The 26,234-nt window shown below is 48.6% G+C and overlaps 1 protein-coding gene across 1 annotated transcript in view; it reads left to right on the top strand.

Moving 5' to 3' along the window:
• GRIK4 (glutamate ionotropic receptor kainate type subunit 4) overlaps positions 1 to 26,234 on the top strand; it is a 401,597-nt gene that overhangs the window by 326,980 nt on the left and 48,383 nt on the right. Inside the window, exon 13 of the mRNA XM_069555411.1 lies at positions 24,325 to 24,438. Coding sequence (XP_069411512.1) covers positions 24,325 to 24,438 — 114 coding nt within the window. The remainder of the gene's footprint in view (positions 1 to 24,324; positions 24,439 to 26,234) is intronic.

Genomic DNA, 26,234 nt, shown 5'->3' on the forward strand with positions numbered 1-26,234 from the left:
GATAAGTAGGAATTTGACATGGAGAGGGCAATGGCAGCCCACTCCAGTGCTCTTGCCTGGAAAATCTCGTGGACAGAGGAGCCTGGTAGGCTGCAGTCCATGGGGTCGCTAAGAGTTGGATATGACTGAGTGTCTTCACTTTCACTTTTCACTTTCATGTACTGGAGAAGGAAGTGACAACCCACTCCAGTGTTCTTGCCTGGAGAATCCAGGGGACGGAGGAGGCTGGTGGGCTGCCGTCTATGGGGTCGCACAGAGTCGGACGCAACTGAAGCGACTTAGCAGGAGCAGCAGGAATTTGACAAGAGCCAAGGAGGGAAGAGTTACAGGCAGAGGGAACTGTGTGGGCAAAGACATGGAGTTTGAAATATGTGACAGGTGTAAGGAACACAGACAGAGCAATGTGGCTGCATCATAGATTAGAGAGACACCAGGGCTTGAGGTGACGCTGGAGAGAAAGTGTGGGACAGATTGTGAATATCACTGTAGGGAGTTTGGACCATATTTGAAAGCTAGTAGGTAATTGCTGGGGGTTTCCAGGTGGCTCAGTGGTAAAGAATCCTCTTGCCAAGCAGGAGACACTGCTTCAATCTCTGGGTCTGAGAGATCCCCTGGAGAAGGAAATGACAACCCACACCAGTATTCTTGCCTGGGAAATCCCATGGACAGAGGAGCCTGGTGGGCTACAGTCCATGAGGTCACCAAGAGTCAGACACAACTTAGCGACTGAGCATGCACACACGCACACACATGCACACACATGCACAGGGAGCTGCCGGAGTTTCTTTAAGGGGGGCAGTGATGTGAGTAGATCTTTTGTCTGGAAGTAGATTCTAAAGCAGAGGTTCTCAAAGTGTGGTCCGTGAGCCAGCAGCATCAGCATTACCTAGGACTTGTGAGCAACTCAAATTCTGGGGTCCCATCCAGACCTGCTGAATCAGACAGTCTGGAGTAGGGCCTGGCAACATGCATTTTCACAGGCCCTCCAGGTGGTTGTAATGCACAGTCAAGTTCGAGGACCCCAAGTGCCCTTGGAATCCACTCAACTGGACAGATGGAGTGGGGAAGAACTAGGAGCAATGAGGCCAGTGCAGAAACTACTGAATAATTCCAGTAAAGACTTGAGTGATGACAGCGGCGGTCAGATCCTAGTGGTAGTGATGGATTACATGGGCGTTTCAGAGGCAGGATGGATGGGGCTTGGTTATTGAATGGAGAGACAGCAGGGAGGTAGGACAGGGAGACTCTGGCTGACTCCTGGTCTCGGTTTTAGATGACAAGTGCCTGGTGAAGTCATGACCTGAGAAACAGTCTCTGGAAAAAACAAGTTGCTTTAGATGGCAGAGACGAGGAGTAGATGACATGGGTCTGAAGTACAGGCAGAACTTGGAGGTGGAGAAATATAGTGCGGGGGAAAGATGGGCGAGAGGGCAGAGCTGGGCCCGAGCTCCTTTGGAGGGTCACCAGAGGCAGGAGGTAGTGAAATGGGGGGAGCTGAGCATGCTCAGCCATCCTCCACCCCCCTCCCCATGCCACAGCACCCACCCCGGGTGCTTGGACAAGCCAGCCAGTGTTTCTGATCCACCCCACTCCACATTTTGTCCTCGAAATGGAGATAGTAGCATCCACCCCAGGGTTATTATGAGATATCAATGAACTGTAATATCCTCAGTATCCCTGGCATGCTGTGACTCTCAGACAAGGTCAGACCTCTTCTCTCCTTCCCTGCCGTCTGTTACCTGCCTCTCCCATAAGACTCTGCTTGCACTTCCTCTCCGGACCTAAAGCCTTGGTCCCTCCTCCATCCATCCCCAGACACGAGGGTCCACAGGCCTGCCTTTCTGCGAGATGTGCTCTTCCAGGGCTGGGTCCTTCCCTGTCCCAGGCTGGCCTGGGTTAATTGAGTTAGTTTCTCCTTGCCGCACCTGTCTGGAGACCACAAAAGTGTAACTGATCAAGACAAAACTGAAGCACCACGTGTCTGGTCATGCTCCTGTGGCCTGAGCTCTGACTGCCTTCTAAAGGTTATCTGCATCAGTGGAACCTGCCATGGTTCTGAACCCCTCTCCTTGCCCTCTTGTCTGGGGAAAGTAGACACAAGAAACAGAAATTCCCTCCAGAGGAATGGCCTCTGGGTCCTCTCTTGCAAGAGACATAGCCTCTGTTAGGCGACAAGGTGGTGGCATCGGTGGCAGGTTCACATGTCCTTTTGATCTTAGAAAAAAAATACCTTGAGTTGGAAGTCTAGGTGTGTCCCTGAGCTTTAAGCTGGTGCCAAATCTCCCTGGGCCAACATTTGCTCCCTTGTTCAGTGAGCAAAAACATTTCCTCCATGTTCTACCTTCATCAAGCAAGGAGTAACTAAAGAACCTCTTGATGAGGGTGAAAGAGGAGAGTGAAAAAGGTGACTTAAAACTCAGCATTCAAAAAGCTAAGATCATGACATCTGGTCTCATCACTTCATGGCAAATAGGGGGGAAAAAGTGAAAACAGTGACAGATTTTATCTTCTTGGGCTCCAAAAATCACTGTGGACGGTGACTTCAGCCATGAAATTAAATGGCACTTGCTCCTTGGAAGGAAAGCTATGACAAACCTAGACAGTATATTAAAAAGCAGACATATCACTTTGCTGACAAAAGATCTGTATAGCCAAAGCTATGGTTTTTCCACTAGTCATGTACGGTTTTGAGAGCTGGATCGTAAAGAAGGCTGAGCACCAAAGAACTGATGCTTTCCAATTGTGGTGCTGGAGAAGAATCTGGAGAGTCCCTTGGACTGCAAGGAAATCAAACCAGTCAATCCTAAAGGAAATCAATCCTGAATATTCATTGGAAGGACTGATGCTGAAGCTGAAGCTCCAATACTTTGACCACCTGATGCAAAGAGCTGACTCATGGGAAAATGCTGGGAAAGATTAAGGGTGGGAGGAGAAGGGGGTGAAAGAGGATGAGATGATTGGATAGTGACACTGACTCAATGGACATGAGTTTGAGCAAACTCCGGGAGATAGTGAAGGACAGGGAAGCCTGGCGTGCTGCAATCCATGGGGTCGAAAAGAATAGAACATGATTTAGCGACTGACTGACTACTACCTTCATCAGTCACAATTTCACCAACGTCCCTACCATCTGAAGAAGTGATTAAGAGCTCACAAGACCCTGCATCTCCATCACCGGCTCCGCTCTCTCTGACCTTCTCTTGACTCCTTGTTCACAGCATGCCCAGTTCCAGCACATGGTCTGTGCTCTTCCTTCTAGCAGAAATCTGCTCCTTCAAAGTCTCCAATCTGCTGCTTCTACCTGGTTATCTAGGTCTAATCCAGATGTTGCCTCCTCCAGGAAGTATTCTTTCTCTGCCACCTAGGGGACTGCCATCCTGTCTCTGAACCCCTCTCTTCCACAGTAGCTTGTTGTATGATCTTCAAAGAAACTGTTGCCAAAGAAATCACCTTGCTTCCTGTGAGACTAGAATGCAAGTTCTCTGGGATCAGAAATTACATTTGTCTTGTTCATCTGTATGCTGATGGCACCTGGAACACGCCCCAGCATACTTAGGAATTATAGGATGGATATAATTGTAGATAAATGGGTGAATGGATGGATGGATGGATGAATAGATGGGTGGATTGATGGATGGTAAATAAATACATGGGTAGATGGAGGGATGGACTTCCCAGATGGTGCTAGTGGTAAAGAACCTTGATGCTTGAATCAGGAAGATCCCCTGGAGGAGATCAGAGCAACCCACTCTAGTATTCTTTCCTGGAGAATCCCATGGCAGAGGAGCCTGGCAGGCTGTGGTCTGCCTGGGCTGCACAGAATCAGACATGACTGAAACGACTTAGCACTCACACACTCAGATGGACGGATGGTAGATAAAAGTTTGGCTGGATGGCTGGATGGATGGTAGATAAATGGGTGGGTGGGCAGAGGGATGGATGGTAGATAAATGGGTTGATAGATGGATGGATGGGTGGTAGGTAAATGGATGGGTGGATGGATGGATGAGTAGATGGATGGGATGCTGTGAAGACATGTATAAAAGAATGAACCATTATAGCCCATGACCCCAGAGACCTCAGAGCCTGGACAGAACATCCCAATGCCAAGAACCAGTGGTAGATTTCAGATGATCCCTTTGACTGGTAACAGGAAAAACACACAGTGGCCCAGAAGTGCTGGCGCATTCAGCAGGCTGGGGCAGCAGAGATGCCATGGGCACCCATACACTTCCCATTCAAATCCCTGCCTCCCTTCCCGGCTCCACCTTCCCCTGGTCCCCAAAGCTGGGCCCTCAGCTCACCCCGGTGTATGTGCAACCCCACCCTACATCCCACACCAATATTGTCTTGAGAAAGAGGAGCTTAAGCCCCCTCCCTGTCTTTCCTCTCCTCATGGGGTGGGAATGTCTGGGGTGAGTTGTCTGACTCTGAAATTGACCCCATCTTCTAGTTTGCTCTCTGAGTCACAGCCCTCTGTCTTCAGTCTTTAAGCTTTAGTTGGCCTAAATGGTTGTCTGCTCAACTCTCATCACACACACATTTTCCAACTGCCTTTGTTTTACATATTTTTTTCTTATTTATTTATTTATCTTCGTTTGTTTTGACTGTGCTGGGTCTCAGTTACAATTCATGGAATCTTTAGTTGTGACATGCAAACTCAGTTATGGCATGTGGGATCTAGTTCCCTGACCAAGACCCAGACTTGGGCCCCCTACAATAGGAGCACAGAGTCTTAGCCACTGGGCCACCAAGGATGTCCCCTCCAACTGCCTTTGCAGTCAACCTCTGCTTGTGCTTGATGGTTTTATTTTCTCGAGTATAGGTGTTGGTAGAGAGAGTGACACCATGTACACCATGAAGCAGGTGCTTCATGGACATCTGAGTCATCTCCCCTGAGACTCCTGTATTCCGAGCTCAACCCCTTGTGGCTCCCTAGGCTGACCTTTCACCTGTTCCTTGGGTGATATTACACCAAAGATAGTCATGGGTGATGTTTATTGAGCACTTACTAGATGCCAGGTGCCGTGCTAATAGTTGCTCTACAAATATTATCTCATCTAATGAAGCACAAGCTGGAATCAAGATTTCCAGGAGCAATATCAGTAACCTCAGATATGTAGATGGCATCACCCTTATACCAGAAAGTGAAGAGGAACTAAAGAGCCTCTTGATGAAAGTGAAAGAAGAGAGTGAAAAAGCTGACTTAAAACTCAACATTCAAAAAACGAAGATCATGGCATCTGGTCCCATCTCTTCATGCCAAATAGATGGGGAAATAGTGAGAGACTTTATTTTCTTCCAAAATCATTGCAGATGGTGAATGCAGCCATGAAATTAAAAGACACTTGCTCCTTGGAAGAAAAGCTATGACCAACCTAGACAGAATATTAAAAAGCAGAGACATTATTTTGCTGACAAAGGTCTGTCTAATCAAAGCTATGGTTTTTCCAGTAGTCATGTACACATGTGAGAGTTGGACCATCAAGAAAGCTGAGTGCCAAAGAATTGACGCTTTTGAAATGTGGTGTTGGAGAAGAGTCTTGAGAGTCCTTTGGACAGCAAGGAGATCAAACCAGTCAATCCTAAAAGAAATCAACCCTGAATATTCATTGGAAGGACTGATGCTAAAGCTGAGGCTCCAGTTCTTTGGCTACCTGATGCGAAGAACCGACTTACTGGAAAAGACCCTGATGCTGGAAAAGATTGAAGGCAGGAGGAGAAGGCAAGGTGACAGGAGGAGATGGTTGGATAGCATCACCGATTCAATGGACATGAGTTTGAGCAAGCTCCGGAAGCTGGTGGTGGACAGGGAAGCCTGGTGTGCTGCAGTCCATGGGGTCACAAAGAGCTGGATACGACTGAGTGACTGAAGTGAACTGAATCTTCAAAGAACCTGACAAAGTAAAGTATTCTGATCCCTGTTTTATAAATCAGCAAACAGGCTCACAGGTTCATTTGTCCAAAGTCATGGGACTGAGAAGTGCCATGTGGAAATTGGAATCAGATTCCAAATTCAAATGGGTTTGCAGTGTGTCCTCTTGAGTACTGTGGGGAGCCCCCTTGAACACTTGCCATATTTGCTCATCCAGCTGTCTCTGGGTCATCAGATCCTGCCACAGTGGCTTCCTGCCCACTCCAGCTCCCACCCCCAGCCGGCGGGCACCGCTCATCCCTTGCCTTGTGAGCGCACACAGTCACTCAGTCATGTCCAATTCTTTGCAACCCTACGGACTCTAGTCCACCAGGCTCCTCTGCCCATGGGATTCTCCAAGCAAGAATATTGGAGTCAGTTGCTATGCCCTCCTCCAGGGGATCTTCCTGTTCCAGGAATCGAACCCACATCTCTTGAGTTTCCTGCATTGGCAGGCAGGATCTTTACCACTAGGGCCACCTGGGAAGCCCCTTGCCTTCCCAGGAATAAATAGCTCTGCTCCGGAGCAACCATATGCGACAGTCCCCTCTGTCATTCCACCATCCATCCCTCATTCACAGAAATGAATTCACACCAGAAGGTCTTGTGTTTTCAACTTGCTTGTTGTCATGGCTTGGCCTCACCATCTCGGTTCTTGGCCAGAAGCCTTATCTGCTTTAGGGGGCTTATTCACAGATTATGCTTCTGGCCATCCTATAGCTTGTCAGGAGCAACTGACATCCCACCATTTGTCAGCAGGAGAACCAGAAATGGCTCAGTGGTGCCAACGGCAGTGTTGGCAGCTCTGGAGATGGCTGTCTGAAAGCCCCGTTCTGCCCTGCCCTTTCCAGAACCTATGGCATTATTCCTTCTGCGGTCCTCAGGTGAGCTCCCTTGCTCAGTGACAAACTTCAGCCCCTGCTGTGTCTACATTTGCAATTTAGGCAACAGGGTGAAGGCCTAGATCTTTAAAAATGGCAGCGGTTGGTCCATTCAGTGAATTTGAACAGCCCAGAAGGACTGTCAACTTTTGCTGAATGGATCCTTTATCCACATCCAGGACACGCCCTGAGCACACCTGCCTGGGCTTGGAAGGCAGCAGGCTGGGGACCCGGCCGGCTGCTGGGGGTTGGTGACTGGTGGGATACAGGCAGGAGATCGAAGCAGAGGGTGGATGTGGTCAGTAAGTACAGCAGAGCAGCAGTTGTGTCAGCTGGTGTCAGTCTGACCAAAAGTGAAGGGGAGTCAGTAGGAGCCGATCAGGGAGGTGAGTTCGACCTTCAAAAACCCCGCCAGATGCTCCAGTGGTTAAGAATCTGCCTTGCAATGCAGGAGACACTGGTTTAATCCCTGGTCCAGGGTCTTCCCTGGTGGCTCAGCAGTAAAGAAACTACCAACCAATGCAGGAGACTCAGGAGATGCAGGTTCAATCCCTGGGTTGAGAAGATCCCCTGGAGGAAATGGCAACCCATTCCAGTATTCTTGCCTGGAAAATTCAATGGACAGAGAAGTCTGAAGGGCTACAGTCCATGGGGTCACAAAGAGTGACACGACTGAGCGACTAAGCACACACACCAGGAAGATCCCACATGCCGTGGGACAACTAAGCCCGTGTGCCACAGCTCCTGAGCCTGCACTCCAGAGCCCGTGCTCTGCGACAAGAGAAGCCACTGCAATGAGAAGCCTGTGCACCACAGCTAGAGAGTGACCCCCGCTCACTGCAACCAGAGAAAACCTGCACGCAGCAGCAAAAAAACAACCAACTAAATACATTTATTAAAATTTAACAAAATGTATTTTTAAAAAAACCCACCAGGCAGGACGGTGCAGCCCAAAGCATAGGCCAGGTCTTGGGGGGTGTCAAGCAGATGGGCAGAGGATGGATGTGGGATGCCGGAATCAGAAAGAGCATAATGATAATAGCAGCAAACATGATTGAGCAGTGAACGTGTTCTTTGTGTCAGACCTTGGACATTAACTCATGTAATCCTCACAGCAACTCTGTGAAATAGAAGCTGTTGCCATTCCTACTTTACTCATGAGAAAACAAGTTCAGAGAGGTTAAGTGACTTGTCCATGATCACATAGCTAGCAGGATGCATACTTTAAACCAGGATCCAAAAAACACTGAGAAAACATTGCTATCCAACATGGGATGGAGTGCTGTCTCCTTCTGGGGTTTAAGACCCATCTAGAGTGTAGGCTGGCAAGTGTTGGAGGGTGTTTTTGGCTCCCAGTTGAGGGGCTAGGTTCCTCTGCCCCCAGCCACTGGGCTTTGCCCAGTGTTCACAGCAGAGAGAGAGTTGGCTCCCAAGAGTTTTACAGTCTATCCAGTTGTTTGCATCAGACAAGGGATCTGGACTCTTCTCCATCCAGATGCAACATACAAATCCAGTTAAAACAGCCAAATGTTCCTTTTAGCTCGCCTTGAATTAGAAGCCACCCAGATGTTTAAACAGAGATAGGCTAGAGATTTGTCGTGTCTGAACTTACCAGCCCCTGGCACAAATAATGTAGCTCCTGTAGCCCTGTGACATACAGGCTTTTTTATTTCAAAGAGTCAGCTGCTGCTGCTGCTAAGTCGCTTCAGTTGTGTCCGACTCTGTGTGACCCCATAGACGGCAGCCCACCAGGCTCCCCCGTCCCTGGGATTCTCCAGGCAAGAACACTGGAGTGGGTTGCCATTTCCTTCTCCAATGCGTGAACGTGAAAAGTGAAAGTGAAGTCTCTCAGTCGTGTCCAATTCTTAGCGACCCCATGGACTGCAGCCTACCAGGCTCCTCTGCCCATGGGATTTTCCAGGCGAGAGTACTGGAGTGGTTGCCATTGCCTTCTCCAAAAGAGTCAGCAGACAATGTTTTATGTGGCAGCCTGGATGGGAGGGGAGTTTGGGGGAGAATGGATACACTATATGTATGGCTGAGTCCCTTTGCTGTCCACCTGTAATTATCACAACATTTTTACTTGGCTCTACCTTAATACAAAATAATTAAAAAAAAAAAAGAGTCAGCAAGATGCTGAGTGTCAGGCTTGATGGTAGCCACTCTCTCTTCTATTTGGGCAAATCACTTAACTTTTTAAGAAGCGTAATTGAAATATACATACAGAATGCACACAAATCATAAGCATAGACTTGACTTATCACAGAGGGGACATACCGATGTCATCACAATCCTGGTCAAGACATACACCAACACCAGCTCACTGCAGACCCTTGCCCCTGCCTGCCAAAATGCTGCCCTTCACTCTGCACCTTCCCTCCTCCCAAAAGGTAACCATCATCCTGAATTGAACACCATCATTGCTCTGTCTTATTCTATCTCTACATTGGCTACTGCTGGCTTTGAGGTTGTTATGGAGCTCATATGCAGTCTGTGAAAAGAATTTTTGGGGCTATTTTTGGTTTATTATGAGGGGCTAGTGCAGGTGATGGAATTCCAGTTGAGCTATTTCAAATCCTGTAAGATGACACTGTGAAAGTGCTGCACTCAATATGCTAGCAAATTTGGAAAACTCAGCAGTGGCCACAGGACTGGAAAAGGTCAGTTTCCATTCCAATCCCAAAAAAAGGCAATGCCAAAGAATGCTCAAATGCACAATTGCACTCATCTTACACGCTAGTAAAGTAATGCTCAAAATTCTCCAAACCAGGCTTCAACAATATGTGAACCGTGAACTTCCAGATGTTCAAGTTGGTTTTAGAAAAGGCAGAGGAACCAGAGACCAAATTGCCAACATCTGCTGGATCATGGAAAAAGCAAGAGAGTTCCAGAAAAACATCTATTTCTGCTTTATTGACTATGCCAAAGCCTTTGACTGTGTGGATCACGATAAACTGTGGAAAATTCTAAAAGAGATGGGAATCCCAGACCACCTGACCTGCCTCTTGAGAAACCTATATTAATGTCAGGAAGCAACAGTTAGAACTGCACATGGAACAACAGACTGGTCCCAAATAGGAAAAGGAGTACGTCAAGGCTGTATATTGTCACCCTGCTTATTTAACTTATATGCAGAGTACATCATGAGAAACGCTGGGCTGGAAGAAGCCCAAGCTGGAGTCAAGTTTGCTGGGAGAAATATCAATAACCTCAGACATGCAGATGACACCACCCTTATGGCAGAAAGCGAAGAGGAACTAAAAAGCCTCTTGATGAAACTGAAAGTGGAGAGTGGAAAACTTGGCTTAAAGCTCAACATTCAGAAAACGAAGATCATGGCATCTGGTCCCATCGCTTCATGGGAAATAGATGGGGAAACAGTGGAAACAGTGTCAGACTTTATGTTTTTGGGCTCCAAAATCACTGCAGATGGTGACTGCAGCCATGAAATTAAAAGACGCTTACTCCTTGGAAGGAAAGTTATGACCAACCTAGACAGCATATTCAAAAGCAGAGACATTACTTTGCCAACAAAGGTCTGTCTAGTCAAGGCTATGGTTTTTCCAGTAGTCATGTATGGATGCAAGAGTTGGACTGTGAAGAAAGCTGAGTGCTGAAGAATTGATGCTTTTGAACTGTGGTGTTGGAGAAGACTTTTGAGAGTCCCTTGGACTGCAAGGAGATCCAACCAGTCCATTCTAAAGGAGATCAGTTCATTGGAAGGAATGATGCTCAAGCTGAAACTCCAGTACTTTGGCCACCTCATGCGAAGAGTTGACTCATTGGAAAAGACCCTGATGCTGGGAGGGATTGGGGGCAGGAGGAGAAGGGGACGACAGAAGATGAGATGGCTGGATGGCGTCACTGACTCGATGGACGTGAGTCTGAGTGAACTCCGGGAGTTGGTGATGGACAGGGAGGCCTGGCATGCTGCGATTCATGGAGTCGCAGAGTCAGACATGACTGAGCGACTGAACTGACTGATTTTGAGGGGGCATGAGAACCCTGTCAGCACCTCTCTAAAGTAGACCAAACGCACTTCAGCACCGAGGAGGAGGGGCCAGAGGCTTATGACAGCACCTCCAGCTGTCTTCTTGGGAAAAACAGCAGGGATCCCTGAGAAATGCCCTCTGCCCTTGGCAATGGCTTTGACTTGTGCATATGCTGATAAGAAATGAGAAAAAGGCTAGCTGTTAACCAGTGCATGGATCTGATGAGTCAGATCTTTGCTCACCCTTCCTGGCACCCTGTGGCGCAGCTCAGGGGTCAATCTGAGGCCAGTTCAGACGTTTCTTCTGTCCAGCAAGACAGTAAGGGATGGGGGAATCACCGGAGGAGGCTTGTTGATTTGGAGTTCAGCAGGGGCAAAGGGGCCACCTCTGGAAGTTCTTTGTGGCTGTCAGCAATGTTCCTGGGAACTGGTGGTCCTTTTATCTCACTCAACAAAAACAGTCCTAATAGCAGCCTGTGAATCACGCTGTTCCTAAACATGGGGCTGGAAGCCCCTTCCCTAAGCGGGAAGGGAAATAAAAGAAGGGCACCCTAAGCTAGAAGTGCCGTCAGATACACCCAGGCCTGGACCCCAGAGGCCCCGGCAGCTGTGGAACTGGCTTGGTCCGTGCTGGTTTTCTGCCTGAAAGGTCAGGGCTGCAAGCTTGATCCCCATGTGGGCCAGTTAGCCTTACTCAATGTCAGAGCCCCAAGCTGTGTCCCAGCCCTCCGACTTTTCTGGCAGCCAGCAAGCTATGTGGGAAACGCAGCAGTGTGAGCGCACCGGCGGCAATCCTCTGCCTCTTATCATTGGCCCTACTGAGGGCCACATTGTCATGTGGGCTGGAGGTTTAATCAGTTTGATAGGGGAATAAGGAACATTTGGATTATGAATGAGCGTATCATCCTGAAAACTGGGGATTCGATCGTTTTCTTTCATGTGCCAATCACTGGTCGATCTTCAGAAAATCGGGGGTTGGGGATGATGCAGGCGACGGTAAAGGTGCCACAGTGAGAGGAAGCAGAGTTCAGGCTTCCCCGGGAATCCCTGCATCCCCAGACTCTCAGGGCTAGTTTCTTTTTCACATCCCAACTACATAAACGCAGTGTAACATCTGTCATACGTATCGGTTTTCCAATCATGGAATTTCTTTGTTCTCTCTTCAAAACCTATATTGATCTTTTGAAATAATCACTGTTTTAAATAACATTGAAGTTGATCCTCTAACTTGCAACAACGAAAATAATAGCTTACACTTCTGTAGCATTTTCTGCTCCAGGCACTGATCTGAGTGCTTTTCATATATCATTTTGTTTAGTCTTCACAACATCCTTGTGAGGTATGTATTGTTACTGTCCCAGTTTCCAGATGAGGAAACTGAGGTACAGAGAGGTTAGATCACTTGCCTAAGATTATGGTGGCTGGTGAGTGCCAAGGGTGGCTGGAGCATGGACACTTTCAGCTGGAATTGTGCATAATTGCTCCCCTAACTCAGAGTCCAGGTGAGAAAATCACATGAATGAGCTCGTGCTTGCTTTCTTTGATTCATCTATTCATGCATTCGGTTGTGCCTTTCTTCATCAAATATCAGTTTGGTACCCATCACATGCCAGGCACTGTTCTAGTCTCTGGAGAGCTGTGTGGCCACAGCAACAACAGGTTCCTGCCTACTGGAACCTTCTTTCTAAACAGACAATAAACAGGAAGATGAAGGAATGAACAAGACAATTTTAGATTGAGATTTTTGTGGTGAAGGAAAATCTCAGGATAATTACACAGAGTGTCAGAGAGAGGGCTCCTTTGAATGAGCATTCTGGAAAGACCACTCTGAGATCCGAACCATGTGCAGAAGCAGCCTCGCCAAGGCCAGGGCAGAGCTGGGAACTGGTGTTTAGTTGCTCAGTCATGTCTGACTCTTTTGCAACCCCATGGATTGTAGCCTACCAGGCTCCTCTGTCCATGGGATTTCCCAGGCAAGAATACTAGAGTGGGTTGCCATTTCCTCCTCTGGGGGACTTTCCCGACCGAGGCATTGAGCCTTCATCCCTTGCACTAGCAGGGGGATTCTTTACCGCTGACCACTTGGGAAGCCCAAGAGCAGGGAAAGGAAAGAGTAAATGCCAGAATTCCACAGTGCAAATGAACCGGCAACGTTTGAGAACCAGAGCACCGCCCCATCACACCATGCCTGGTGGGCCTGGTGAGGAATCAGGGTCAGTAACTGGAAAGTCTCTCTGGGTTCTTTTCCTGGGGTCCATGCCCACCCAAGCGTCTGAGGAGAGCATCAAGAGAGATCATAAACTGAAAAGGGAAAAATTTATATCTATGTTTTTTTCCTAGATTCAAACTGAAATATATTTCCTTTATCTATAAATGTGGGCAACAAACCTTATTGGTATTAAGCATACTGTGACTTTGTCAACAATGATGCCGTTAGAATGTTGCTAGACCTACCTCTGGCTCTCACGGTCAGTGTATCACAATTATGTGGTTATGTATTCTTTACTTTTATTTTTTATTCATTTATTCATTTTATTCATGTGGCATATGGGATCTTAGTTTCCCCACCAGGGATCCAACCTGAACCGCTTGCATTGGAAGCAAAGAGTCTTAACCACTGGACTGCCAAGGAGGTCCCTTGTAATTATGTATTATGTAATACAGTCCCATGAAACAGCAAATGTAATAAACATCTTAAAACATTTTTAAAGAAAGGGTCGACAGACCTCACCAGACCGCTGATGAGGGTCCATGGCATAGAAAAGTAAAAAGGCAATACAGAGAACAGCATGATCTGCTTTAGCTTCAAACACCCCCCTGGCTACAGTTGGAAGAGGGGGTTATAAGGGTAGAATGACCCCTGAGCTCAGTCCACAGAGGTTACTGGATTTAATACTTGCAACAATCACAAAAAACAGGCATGATTATGTCCATTTTAGAGGTGAGGAAGTTGAAGCCCAGACTTCAGGTAATTTGCTCACTGAGGATTGCAGAATTGGGATTGACATACATCTCTGACCTGAAAGGGCAGAGAGGGTCCATGGCCAGAGATGGCAGCATGTGACAAGAAGTCAAAGGTCAACAATATCTGCTTGGCCTCCTGCCCCAGCTTGGATCCATGTGCTGCACAGCTTCACCCATGAAAGAATTGCCAACCCGTCTTTCCTTAAGCCTGGTTCTTTCCTCAAATCGGCCCACATAGGCCAATTACACAGCTCTGAGCTGAGCCAACTAAATATTTCATGGGGATTTTAATTTAACTCTAAAGAAATTCATCCAACCCTGAGAATAGGCTGTCACCTCAAGAAATAGCACCAGGGAGCCCTTGGACCTGCCAGTGACATTGCTACTTCCCCGGGAATGCTAATGCTTCTCTGGGTTTGGCTCTGAGCCTTGTAGGCTCAGCCCTGGGTGCATGAGTAAATCTCTCAGATTTGGGCTCAGATGTGCTCAAAAAGGGCTTCCAGGGTGGCTCAGTGGCTGAAGAATCTGCAGAAGATGCGGGTTTGATCCCTGGGTCAGGAAGATCCCCTGCAGGAGGGCATGGCAACCCACTGCAGAATTCTTGCCTGGGAAATCCCCTGGACAGAGGAGCCTGGTGGGCTACAGTCCATGGGGTTGCAAAGAGTCGGACACAATTGAATGACTGAGTATGCACATACACATAGATTCAGAAAGGTTCTGATCAGGACCTTCCTGGGAATGGGAAGCAGGCTGATTTGAATGTGTGTGTGTGAGAGAGAGACAGGTGACTAGCTGGTCCTCCTCCATGTTCCCATATCCTGGACTGAAAGAAGGGAGGGGAAGGGATGGGGTTGACCCCCAGTCTCCTCAGTGAACAGGGCACCCATCATTGTGCAGGTGCCATGGGGTCCTATTAATTTACCCTCAGCCTCAGCCCACGGCGGGTGGAGTGGGAAGCCGCCTGCCTTACGCAACAGAAGAGCAGCTGTGTGCATTGCTGAAACCTACTATTAGGGCGTCTAAGTGATGGCTCCTGTGGATAACAGGGGACCCAGGAGTGGGCGTGAGTTCCCCGGCACCTTCAGATCCCGTTGCCGCTCAGCACAGGGACCCTGGTGCATCCCGGCAGGTTCCCTGAGCGGCTCCCTAGGTGGAGGCAGGAGAGGAGAAGAAGGTGCCCAGCAGGTAGATGGATCAAAAGACAGAAAGTGAGCACATAATCTAATTTGAAATGGGCTGAGCTGCAGATGTTAATCTGCTCCACTGCGCAGCACGGAAGGCCTGAGGGCTGGCGAGATTCTGGAAGCTGGTCCTTTCTCTTCTGGCCCGCCTGGCTCAGCCCGGGCCTCCCCCCTCAGCATCTGCTTCTTCCCAGAGGGTAATTAACACCTCTCCACCTTAATCACAGAGCGTGGGGGCCCATTCGCCTCTCGCTTGGGCTCCCTGTAGCCCTGGAGTTACAGGGTGCTGGGGCTGGGGAGGGGGCAGGGGGAGAGGGGAGCCCTCTAGTGGGGATGTGGGGCTTTGAGTCCTCTTTAGGCTGGAGAATGAAGAAGTGTATCCGGAGCATGACCTGAATTTGGTTATAATGACCCAGCTTCCTAATAAGTCCCTCCTGGTGCAGGCTCGTCAGGTATGTGTCAGAAATCAACCTGATTCTGCTGTTGGCAAGAAGGGGCTGGAGGGTAGGCCGTGTCTGAGAAGTTGGCCCCCTGTACCCTACCCTGCTGGCTGCACTGGTTTTAGAGACTTACTGTGTGTCCACTTCGGGAACGTCACTATGAACAGTGCAGCCAAAGAAAGCAGTCCTGAGAATATGCGCATCTGAAGACAGATGTCTCTGCTTCCAAGCTGTGTGTACTTGAGCAAATTAGTAACCTCTCTGGGCCTCAGTTTCTTTGTTAAATGGAGCCTGTGGCAACTACATAAGTTAATTTTTTTGACAATATGGTCCTTGCTTCTTATAATCTAATGGGGAAGTTAATTTATGTGCATGAATGATCACAACAACAATAACAATGTTCACACAATAATAATAATAAGAGCTCTCATTCAATGAGAATTATTCTGTGCCAGACATAAACCTTGTATGAGTTGTTCAATTAATTCCTGTAGAGGCTCCATGAGGGTGGGAACTGTTGTTAGGCCCACTCTCTCGATGAAGAAATTGAGGCACAGAGAAGGTAAATCCTTTCTCAAAGTCACACAGCCAGTAAGGGTACGGTTGGTATGTGAGCCCAGGTCCCTGTTCTCAGTTCAGTTCAGTCACTCAGTCGTGTCCGACTCTTTGCAACCCCATGAATTGCAGCACGCCAGGCCTCCCTGTTCATCACCATCTCCCGGAGTTCACTCAGACTCACGTCCATCGAGTCAGTGATGCCATCCAGCCATCTCATCCTCAGTCGTTCCCCTTCTTCTCCTGCCCTCAATCCCTCCCAGCATCAGAGTCTTTTCCAATGAGTCAACTCTTCGCATGAGGTGGCCAAAGTACTGGAGTTTCAGCTTTAGCATCATTCCTTCCAAAGAAATCCCAGGGCTGATCTCCTTCAGAAAGGACTGGTTGGATCTCCTTGCAGACCAAGGGACTCTCAAGAGTCTTCTCCAACACCACAGTTCAAAAGCATCAATTCTTCGGTGCTCAGCCTTCTTCACAGTCCAACTCTCACATCCATACATAACTACTGGAAAAACCATAGCCTTGACTAGATGGACCTTAGTCGGCAAAGCAATGTCTCTGCTTTTGAATATGCTATCTAGGTTGGTCATAACTTTTCTTCCAAGGAGTAAGTGTCTTTTAATTTCATGGCTGCAATCACCATCTGCAGTGATTTTGGAGCCCAAAAAACATAAGGCAATTTATGGCAAATGCTGCCTAAGTGGTATAAGCAGTGTTTCAGCTCCATTTTCCCCCTGTATATATTCACTTTATTATTACTTCTATTCATTTATCTTTGGCTGCATCAAGTCTAGGTTGTAGCATGTGGGATCTTCTCTTGTGTGGCTCTCAGGCTCCCTGTTTGTAGCACATGGGCTCCAGAGCGCTTGGGCTCAGGAGTTGTGGTGTGCAGGCTTAGTTGCCCTGCGGCATGTGGGATCTTAGTTCCCCGATCAGGGATTGAACCCACGTCCCTTGCATCGGAAGGCAGCTCAACCCCTGGACCACCAGGGATGTCCCTTACCTCCCTTTTTGATTGAGAGGAGGGAAGGCTTATTCCTGAGAAACTGATAGGGAAGTTTATATGGAGGAGATAAACTTTGAATGGACCTTGAAGAGGGGAGTTACTGTTGGACATTGCAAGTGAAAGAGCTATAGGAGGTGTGTTTGACTCCCAGGGGCTTCAGGAGGAATACTGGGAAATGAGGCTGAACTTGGAGAGGTGGGCAGACCATGAGGGCCTGACTCCCAGGCTACACCTGTAGCTCTGCCTGTGTGTCAGTTTACTAACTAAGCAACAGGCAGGGCTACAGGTATTAAACGTGTTAGGATTACAGACCTGATTCTGCTTAAAGTACTTCAGGGCCTTTCCACTGCTCTTCAAGTCACTGCATCTTCTGCCTGCCCCTCCAGCTTCATCTTACAGCACTGTTCCCAGCTGTGTGTGCTTTAGACACCCTGGGCCTCTTCTAGCCTCTGGAATGTCCCCAAGCTCCCTCCTGCCTCAGGGCCTTTGCACATGCAGCAACCCCCCACCCTGAATGGGAGTGCTCATCCCAGGCCTTCTCACTGGTAACTGTTGTTCGGATAACTGAGTCTCATCTTGAGAAAGCTCCCATGAAGACTCTGTCAGCCCCTGTTCTCCCTTCTTATGGGGCCACAGATGTCTACTGTAAACACTTAGTGCAGCTGCCATTTCACAGATTTCTTCTTCAACAGTCTGGCGACTGCCTCTGCTGCCATCAGGGACTCTGCCTGTGTTTGCTTACCCTGTATCCCAGCACTTTGCTCCCTGCCTGGGGCAGGGCAGAGGGTCGATAAGAGGATGCTGTTACAGAGGGAAGGATTGCTGGAGAGGGGGCAGTGGGTTCTGCCTTCCCTGACATTCCACACTCCAGGGCAGGTCCCAGGACACAGAACTCACTGGGGATCCTGTGAGCTCCACGGTCCCATGACACCCTGGGCCCAGATACTCAACCAGAGCCCAGCATCCTTTATCCCTCCCTGGGAAGCCAGGCTTGGTGAACCTGGGGCTCCTTCCTATCTGGGTCATTATAGATAATGCCCTCGCTGCTCTCACCACCTCAGGCCTGGCCTTGCTTGGGATTCTGTGAGCCTTTTCAATATACAAAGGATCTCCAGAGACATTTACCCTGGAATGAAGGCTTCCAGGAATGCTCGATACAGCCTTATTCTGTGTAGCATTTTCTCATTCCAACTGTATCCTCCCAAAGCTTTCCAGTGTTAAATAACACAATTACAGAGTTAAATAAATGCCAGCAAAGGATGTGAGGCACTATTGGGCCTGAGTAGCAGGTGAAACAAGATCTGTGCCGATGTGAGCAGCAAAGGAGTAGAAAGCTGGTGGCAAGGCAGGTGAAGGAGGGCGGCCGGCCTCCCCAGTGGGCAGGAGCCCCAGGGGACTGGGAGGCAGTGGGGGCCGAGTTAAAAAAAGCCCAGAGAACAAAGACCTGGAAGCTGACCAGAGATAGCATGATGGATCCAAGAATTCAAAGGGAGCTGGGGAGGCCACTGAATCTGTTGTCCCCAGAGGAGAGTCGTATAATAAGGAAGAGGCTGTGGACAACGGCTGGGTTTCTTTTCCAAGCTGGATGTCAGCTTTTCCCTTGAGATTTCTAAGCAGTGGTACAGTATGAGGCCTAAGAGGGTCCTTAGGTGGATAGGCAGTTACACCAGGGAGGCTCACTGGGTCGGTTCTGCTGTGTGTGTGTCCCAGGTCACCTAGGAAAGGCCACTAGGGGCCGAATGTCTAGAGACCTCTGCCCATCTGGAGATGGAACAGGCCTGGTTGCCCCCTCAGACGTTCCTACAACTCATCATGGGTTAAGATGCTGTCTCCAGAGGCCCTGTTGAGATCCTCATCATTATCAAGTTCATCATCATTTTCACTATCAGTATCATCTTAACATCAAACATTAATCAGGGACTTACTTTGAAGCGGGCCCATGCTCAGCATTTATAAGCATCATCTCATTCACTTTCTTAGCAATTCTGGGAAGTGGGGGCTATTATCATCCCCACTTTCAGGTAAGCAAACTGAGGCTCAGAGAGGTTACATAACTTTTGTCCAAGGTCACACAGCAAGTAAGGAATAACAGAGCCCAGATGGGTCTGGCCCACACTGAAAGCTGAGTCTCAGCCACCCTGTCTACTACCTCCATTGCCCCAGGCAGGTGTGTGTGGGGGGGACTCTACAGTGTGTAGAGTTGATAGGGCTCTTCCACACCCATCATCTCTCTTGACTCTCACATGGTATTGATAGGCAGGCATCGCCCCATTGTATAACCTGGTAAGCTGAGTCCCAGAGAGGCTAAGTGAGTCGTTATAAACATTTGGTCAGCAAAAGGCCAAGCCAGGTCTTCTGACCCACCCCATCCTCTCATTAGCCAGGCTCCATGTGAGAGAGGAGCTCTTAGACAAAGGAGGCAGGGAGCTGAGGCAGCAGAGGTCTGCCCAGGGTGCCTGGGCACTGCTGAGGGCAAGGGGTAGACTTTTGCCCAAAAGGGGGCAGCAGGTGCCTAAAAGAGAAGAAAAGGGAGACAGGAAAGCTTTGATCCTTCAGCTCTTTCAGGATCTGGTGCTTTGGGCGGAGGCCTCCCTGGAGGTGTTCTCGGGGAAGCACCGAGTGGGGTCTGCGGGCCGGAGCAGGCATGGCCCAGAGCCCTGCTGTGAATTTGCCATCTTCCAGCCAGGCCTCTCATCCCAGGAGAAGAGCCGCGGCCACCCTGAGCCTTCAGGCTCTGATAGCGATGATGGTGGCAGTTTCGTGTAACCCCGTTCAACCCAGGAGGCACAGGGTAGTATGTTTTGGAAGTCACCTCTAGGCTGCCTGCAGTCTGCCCTCCCCTTGTAAATTCCACAAACATCCAGGAGATAAAAGAGGGGATCTCTCAGAGGCAGAACATGAAGCTCTTCAAAGAGCACTTTCAATCAAAAATGGGAAGAGGAGAGAGGTCTTTCTCTCAGAGGGAATGTATTTATACACCCCTGTGTGTGTGCGTGACACACACATACACACACACACACCCAGGAACCAGGAGCATCGTGATGCTTACAAAATGCTCTGCCTGTTCCGTGTTCCCATTCCTCCCTCTCCTCTTTCTCTAGCTCCAGGCGTCCTACCCTTTTCTGGGTTCCCGCCCCCCCCCCCCGCCCGCAGGGTACACCTCTAGATCTGCCTTCTCCAGATGGCATTGCATCTTTCTGGCCTTTATGGCTTTCCTGCCTTGGGCTCTACTCCCTGCTGACTAAGGATAAACAGTCTCCTCCCTGACATCTCTGAAACATCGATTCTTGGGACCACCATCATCTTCTGGAGCAAATGGGGACCAGCTGATGGAAGTTCCTCCCTTCCTAGTCCAGCAAAATGAAAGCCTGGGATCTTAGGCCTGGGGAAGAGCTTCAGAGGGCTTCCCAGGCAGTGCTAGTGGTAAAGAATCCACCTGCCAATGCAGGTTAGACATAAGAGACATGAGTTCAGTCCCTGGGTTGGGAAGATTCCTTCCTGGAGAATCCCATGGACAGAGGAGTCTGGCGGGCTACAGTCCATAGTGTCGCAGAGTCAGACATGACTGAAGCAATTAAGCACACACACGTGCAAGGGCTTCGGAGCACCTGGTTGAGTCCTTTCATTTCACAGTAGGAGAAACTCAGGCCCGAGCAGTAGAATCACTTTCCCCAGATCACAGTGAGTTTATGGCCCAGCTGTGATGAGAGCCAGGTCTTCTGATGTCCCGTCCATGGTTCTTTCACTGGAGAGCATGGCTCTCCTCAAAGAGTGACCGGAGATGCAGAAGGGCTGGGCTGAACCATCGTGATGCCCATACTTCCCTTGACTTCCCATGCCCACAATTGCTAGTCTGCAGTCCCAGCCCCTGTGGTTTCTGCTTTGGTTTTGTGGCACATGACTTCCTCATCAAAGCCTGCTTTACAGGATAATGTCTTTTTAACTAAGGTAAAAATAAAAGACATGCCCGCCTTTTGGAATAGCCGATCCCATGAGGTTGTTGCTGGTAATCCAGGCTGCACAGAAGCCATGGAGCATGATTACTGCTCGCTACTGAGTCAATGAAAAAAAAAATCCACTACATAATCTCCATAGCTTCTTCTAGCATCTCACTCTCCCCTCCCTGCCTCCCCTGCACCCAAGTTACTCTCAAGTGGAGACAAAGGAGAGAGAAGGGCTGGGCTAAAGAGGCAGCAGTGCCTCCAGGAGGCAGTTTTCTGTTTGGTCTAGCTTGGGGAGGCGTCTATTTGAGAACAGACAGAAGCGCCCTGTCCGAGGCTGGGACAGACGTTCTCCCGGGGTGTGTGGTCTTTCTGCTTCTATCCAGGAAAGCGCCCTCCTGGGATGCTGTCCATTTCTAGCTTCCTCTCCATATGGAATTGTTTTACCATAATGTTGTTGCTGGCTGACTTTATAAACTTGTGAAATGATTTCTAAATTGCAGTCTGAAGTTTGCCCTTTTGGGAGTAAGGCTGTGTTGTCGGTGGTGGAGGGGAAAGAAACTTAAGGATAGAGTTGTTGGTTTGGGTTACTTGGTTTGGAGGTATCTTTTTTTTTTTTTTTTTAATAACCAGAAAAATGACAGGATGCTGTGGTTATCTCTTGCCCATTGTATCAGTTTTCATTTTTCTATTCTTTTCTTCAGTTCTTTCATTCCAGCCTATTAAACTCCTATCTCCTCTGCGCAAGGTCTTTGCAGGGCTTGACAGCTATTTTGCCGTAACCCTGCACAGGACTGGTATTCCACCTGCTACATCTTTGTGGTTGATTTCTGTTGCTTTACAAATGTGCTCTTGAGTGGAACTCAAGTTAGAGCCACTGTCATCGAGGGACTGAAGTTCTGAAAGGTCCTAACAACCCTCTGAAGGATCCCCACAAATGAAGGCACTAACCATCTCCTAATCAAACTTCACTCCCTTCTCAAGGGTTGATTCGCTTGACAGCAGTCATCAACACTCTCTTGGAGAAATATAGAACGAGCTCAAAAAGGCATTCGTGTTTTTCGTTTTTATTAAAAATCTCTTACATCTGCACTCTAGTCACTTTAAAGCCTGGCCTCACTTTGTGAGGACTTCTTTGTTGGCTCAGATGGTAAAGAATCTGCCTGCAATGCAGGAGACCTGAGTTCAACCGATGAATCAGGAAGATCCCCTGGAGAAGGGAACGGCTACCCACGCTAGTATTCTTACCTGGAGAATTCCAAGGACAGAGGATCCTGGTGGGCTACAGTCCATGGGGATGCAAAGAGTCGGACATGACTGAGTGACTAATACTTTCACCTTCACTTTATAAGGCTCTACCTTGTTAACTGATGCTGGATGGAGTGGCTGCTTTAGCATGAGTTGGGGGTTGAGGAGCGGAGCTGAGATGGAGGAGAAACTGATGTTTGTCAATGGATGTATCCAGTGTGTACAAATCATAAGTCCCTTTGTGTATAAAGTGAGGAGTGACATGTCTCTCTCCTTACTTCCTTTGCAATGATTTAGGAAAAATGGCACACATGTGTAGCATGCGTGTGTGTGTGTGTGTTCTCATTCAGAACCAGTTGGCCTGTTTGTAGACTGTTAAACACCTCACCTTTCCTCCTTTCTTTCTCCACCTTGTGTGTCAACAGATCCACCAGAATTGGTGAAAGAAGCTGAAATGTAAACCTTGATGGAAGCTAGTCTGAGATACATGCCTAGGTTATAAAACATAATTCTTAAATATCAGTATAAGTCAGAATCACCCGGACAACTTGTCACAAATAGACTCCCAGGCCCCATGACAAGAGTCTGATCCAGGAGGTTTGGTATGAGACTCAGGAACTCATATTTTAATAAGCCCTTTGCTCTTTAACATTCTTAGTCTTTTATAAGAATAAGGTGATTCTAATGCGGGTGATCCTAAACTACACTTTGAAAATCACCGTCAGAGAATTGCTTGGAAGGATCCTGGTACTGTCTAAACCCCATACCCTTGGTTTGCGGATGAAATTAAGGAAGCCAAGAGAAGTGAAGTGAGGTTGGTTAGCTAGTTAGGGCAGAGCATGGCCAGAAGTGAACAGCACTCTGGGCCCCACCACTCTATGTATAGGGCAGCAGGCCAACAGGAAGTGAGCTTGCTTTGCAACAGAGTGGATTGAAATTAGACACGAGGAAGAACTTCCTGACAGAGAGATATCTGGAGGAGCTGACAGCACTTCCTTTCTCAAGGGTCTTAATTAAAGAAAGATTCTTATCAGGTGTGGGCGCTTGAGGTGCAGCAACATCTGGTGACTTCGCATAAAGGATCAGAGACCCTTCACAGAGTTCTGCTGTGGCACCTGGATTTTGACCTTATCAGCAACAGAAGGCCAGTGGTCCAGGAAGCCTGAGGTGCAGTCCTACCTCTGACAAAGACAAGCTTGTGACGTTGGGCCACTCGCTCAATTCTTGACCTTCATTTCTTCCCTGGGAGATAAATGCGGTTGCATTAGAGTGCCTGTAATTTCCAAGGAGTCATCATTTTTATTTTCCACTGTAACTCCCTCACCAAAGCTCACGCAACACTGGGACTTGTTTGTGGGCTGAACAAGTTCATCAGTTGAATAAAAAACTCCTCATTATTGAGTATCCAGAAGTTCTGTCTGCCAATTCTCCCTTGCCTAGGGCGTTTTTAGTCTCTGTCTGATGGGTCCATAGTGAGCCTCCCTTTTTATACTAATTTACATAGTTAAAGGGGTCTAAGCTGAAACTCCAGTACTTTGGCCACCTCATGCGAAGAGTTGACTCATTGGAAAAGACTCTGATGCTGGGAGGGATTCGGGGCAGGAGGAGAAGGGGACAACAGAGGATGAGATGGCTGGATGGCATCACTGACTCGATGGACGCGAGTCTGGGTGAACTCCGAGAGTTGCTGATAGACAGGGAGGCCTGGCGTGCTGCAATTCATGGGGTCGCAAAGAGTCGGACATGACTGAGTGACTGAACTGCACTGAACTGAACCTCAGGTGAGGGCTTCCCTGGTGGTTCAGCGGTAAAGAATCTGCCTATAATGCAGGAGACACTAGTTGGATCCCTGAGTCAGGAAGATCCCCTGGAAAGGGGCATGGCAACCCACTCCAGTACTCTTGCCTGGAGAATCCCTGGACTGAGGAGCCTGGTGAGCTACAGCTTGTAGGGTCGCAAAGGGTGGGACAGGACTGAAGTGACTGAGCACACATACGTCCTTGAGAGGGACATGAGTTACAGCTTCTACATCCATGTCCTCTCATGAGTGACTGTTCAGACCTCTGGCTGCTTAGGATCACTGCCCAAGCAGGGAAGCCAGACCAGAGTGGCACCTCTCCATCGCTGGCAGCCTCTGGTCACCAGTCCCTGTGCCCCCTTCTCATGGGGCCCCTCTTTGATGACCTCCCTCTGTTCCTTTCAGAAAGCGGATCTGGCCGTGGCAGGCCTCACCATTACTGCGGAACGGGAGAAAGTGATTGATTTCTCGAAGCCATTCATGACTCTGGGAATTAGCATTCTTTACCGAGTTCATATGGTAAGAGATTTATTTTATAAGCATTTATGGCATTAGAGTTATTTGCATGCAAACACTGAGTTATATGGTAATAATGAATGACTCACAGAAATATTTAGATTTCAAGACTTAAATGCAAATGTGCCAGGCTATTTTCTCCCCCATCAGCTGTGAGGACTTGCAAACAGGAGGAATGGAAAAGTCACACTTGGGGGCTTTCCAGTAAAAATAATGCTTCTGCCTCACTGCATAGGGATGGCCAAGAACGATCATTCAACCCTTGGTTCGTAGAGTGTTGGCAATTGGACCCATGGGTTACTCAGGTTCCTCCAAGGTGGTGGGTCCCCAGCCCGGATGAGTCACCCCAGATTTCTCAAAGCCTTTGGCGACCTTCAGATCTGCTCCTCTTCATTCTGAGCATTGCACCTACTGAGGCAATGCAGACTCCCTCTTTTGATTAGCTGTACTGGAGAATAAAGAGCAGGTAATGTAATATTACTTATAGCTTCTTCTTCCTCCCTTTCAAAAGGAAGGACTAGACTGAGTATAAAAGTGAGTTTGTAAAAGCTCACCCGTGGGCAGCAGGGTCTGGATGCGACATCAAAGTTACTGGCTGGTGGGGGGAGCATCCGGAGAGGGAATAGTAACCCTTATCCAACCTGGAGCTAAGCACACATCTAGTATATGGATTTCCCCAATGATCTAGTCACTTTAGGCATCCAAGGTCATGCCAACATGATATATTCTAGCAGCCGGCACCACAAAGCTGCTCAACAGCGAGGAACCCAGAGCTCACCCCATCTACCTGCTGAAGACCCTCCATCCTTCTGAGCCCCTCCCAGGCCCCAAGTCTCAGCCCTGGGAGAAAGGAGTTTTCTATATTTGCAGTCCCAGCCAGGGCATCAGGATCTGTGGCCCGTTTCTCCAGGAGGAAGGACTTCTTGTCTCAGAGTCCACTCGGGCAGCTCAGAAGACCACTGTCCTGGGCTGGGCCTCAGTGTCCATCATCATTGCTGCCCAGCTTGGACAGAGAGGCTACATCAAAAGACGAGACAGCATCAAAATCCCAAGCTGTCCGGGCTAAGCCAGATAGAAATGTGAGGATCTGGTCATAATCACTGCGGTGATGGAGGTTTCTGTCTTATGAATGAAGGGGGATTTTGATCTTTCCTCCTATGTTTTCCATGATAATGATAACTCCCATTCACTGAGCACCTCTTGTGTGCCAGACCCTCTTCAGGCCCCTGTGATGTGGGCTGTTGTCACAGATTGGTTTGTGTCCCCTCAAAAGGACTTGTGAATTGGGTGACCTTATTTGGAAATAGGATCTTCACAGATGGAGTCAAGTTAAGATGAGGTCATACTGGAATAGGGGAGGTGGAGCTAATCCAATGACCAGTGTCTCTATAAAGAAGTGGGAAATTTGGACACAGACACCCAGAGGGGAAGACAGCTGCTAAGTCGCTTCAGTCGTGTCCAACCCTGTGTGACCCCATAGATGGCAGCCCACCAGGCTTCCCCATCCCTGGGATCCTCCAGGCAAGAACACTGGAGTGGGTTGCCATTTCCTTCTCCAATGCATGAAAGTGAAGTCCCTCAGTCGTGTCTGACTCTTAGCGACCCCATGGACTGCAGCCTACCAGGCTCCTCCGTCCATGGGATTTTCCAGGCAAGAGTACTGGAGTGGGGTGCCATTGCCTTCTCCAAGAGGGGAAGACAAGACCCTGTGAATTTGGAGGCAGACTAGAGGGATACATCTACAAGCCAAGAAATGCCAAGGATGGCCAGCAACCCCAGAAGCTAGAAGGGACAAGGAA

The sequence above is a fragment of the Ovis canadensis genome, chromosome 15 (genome assembly GCF_042477335.2).
Source record: "Ovis canadensis isolate MfBH-ARS-UI-01 breed Bighorn chromosome 15, ARS-UI_OviCan_v2, whole genome shotgun sequence".
NCBI classification, from domain to species: domain Eukaryota; kingdom Metazoa; phylum Chordata; class Mammalia; order Artiodactyla; family Bovidae; genus Ovis; species Ovis canadensis.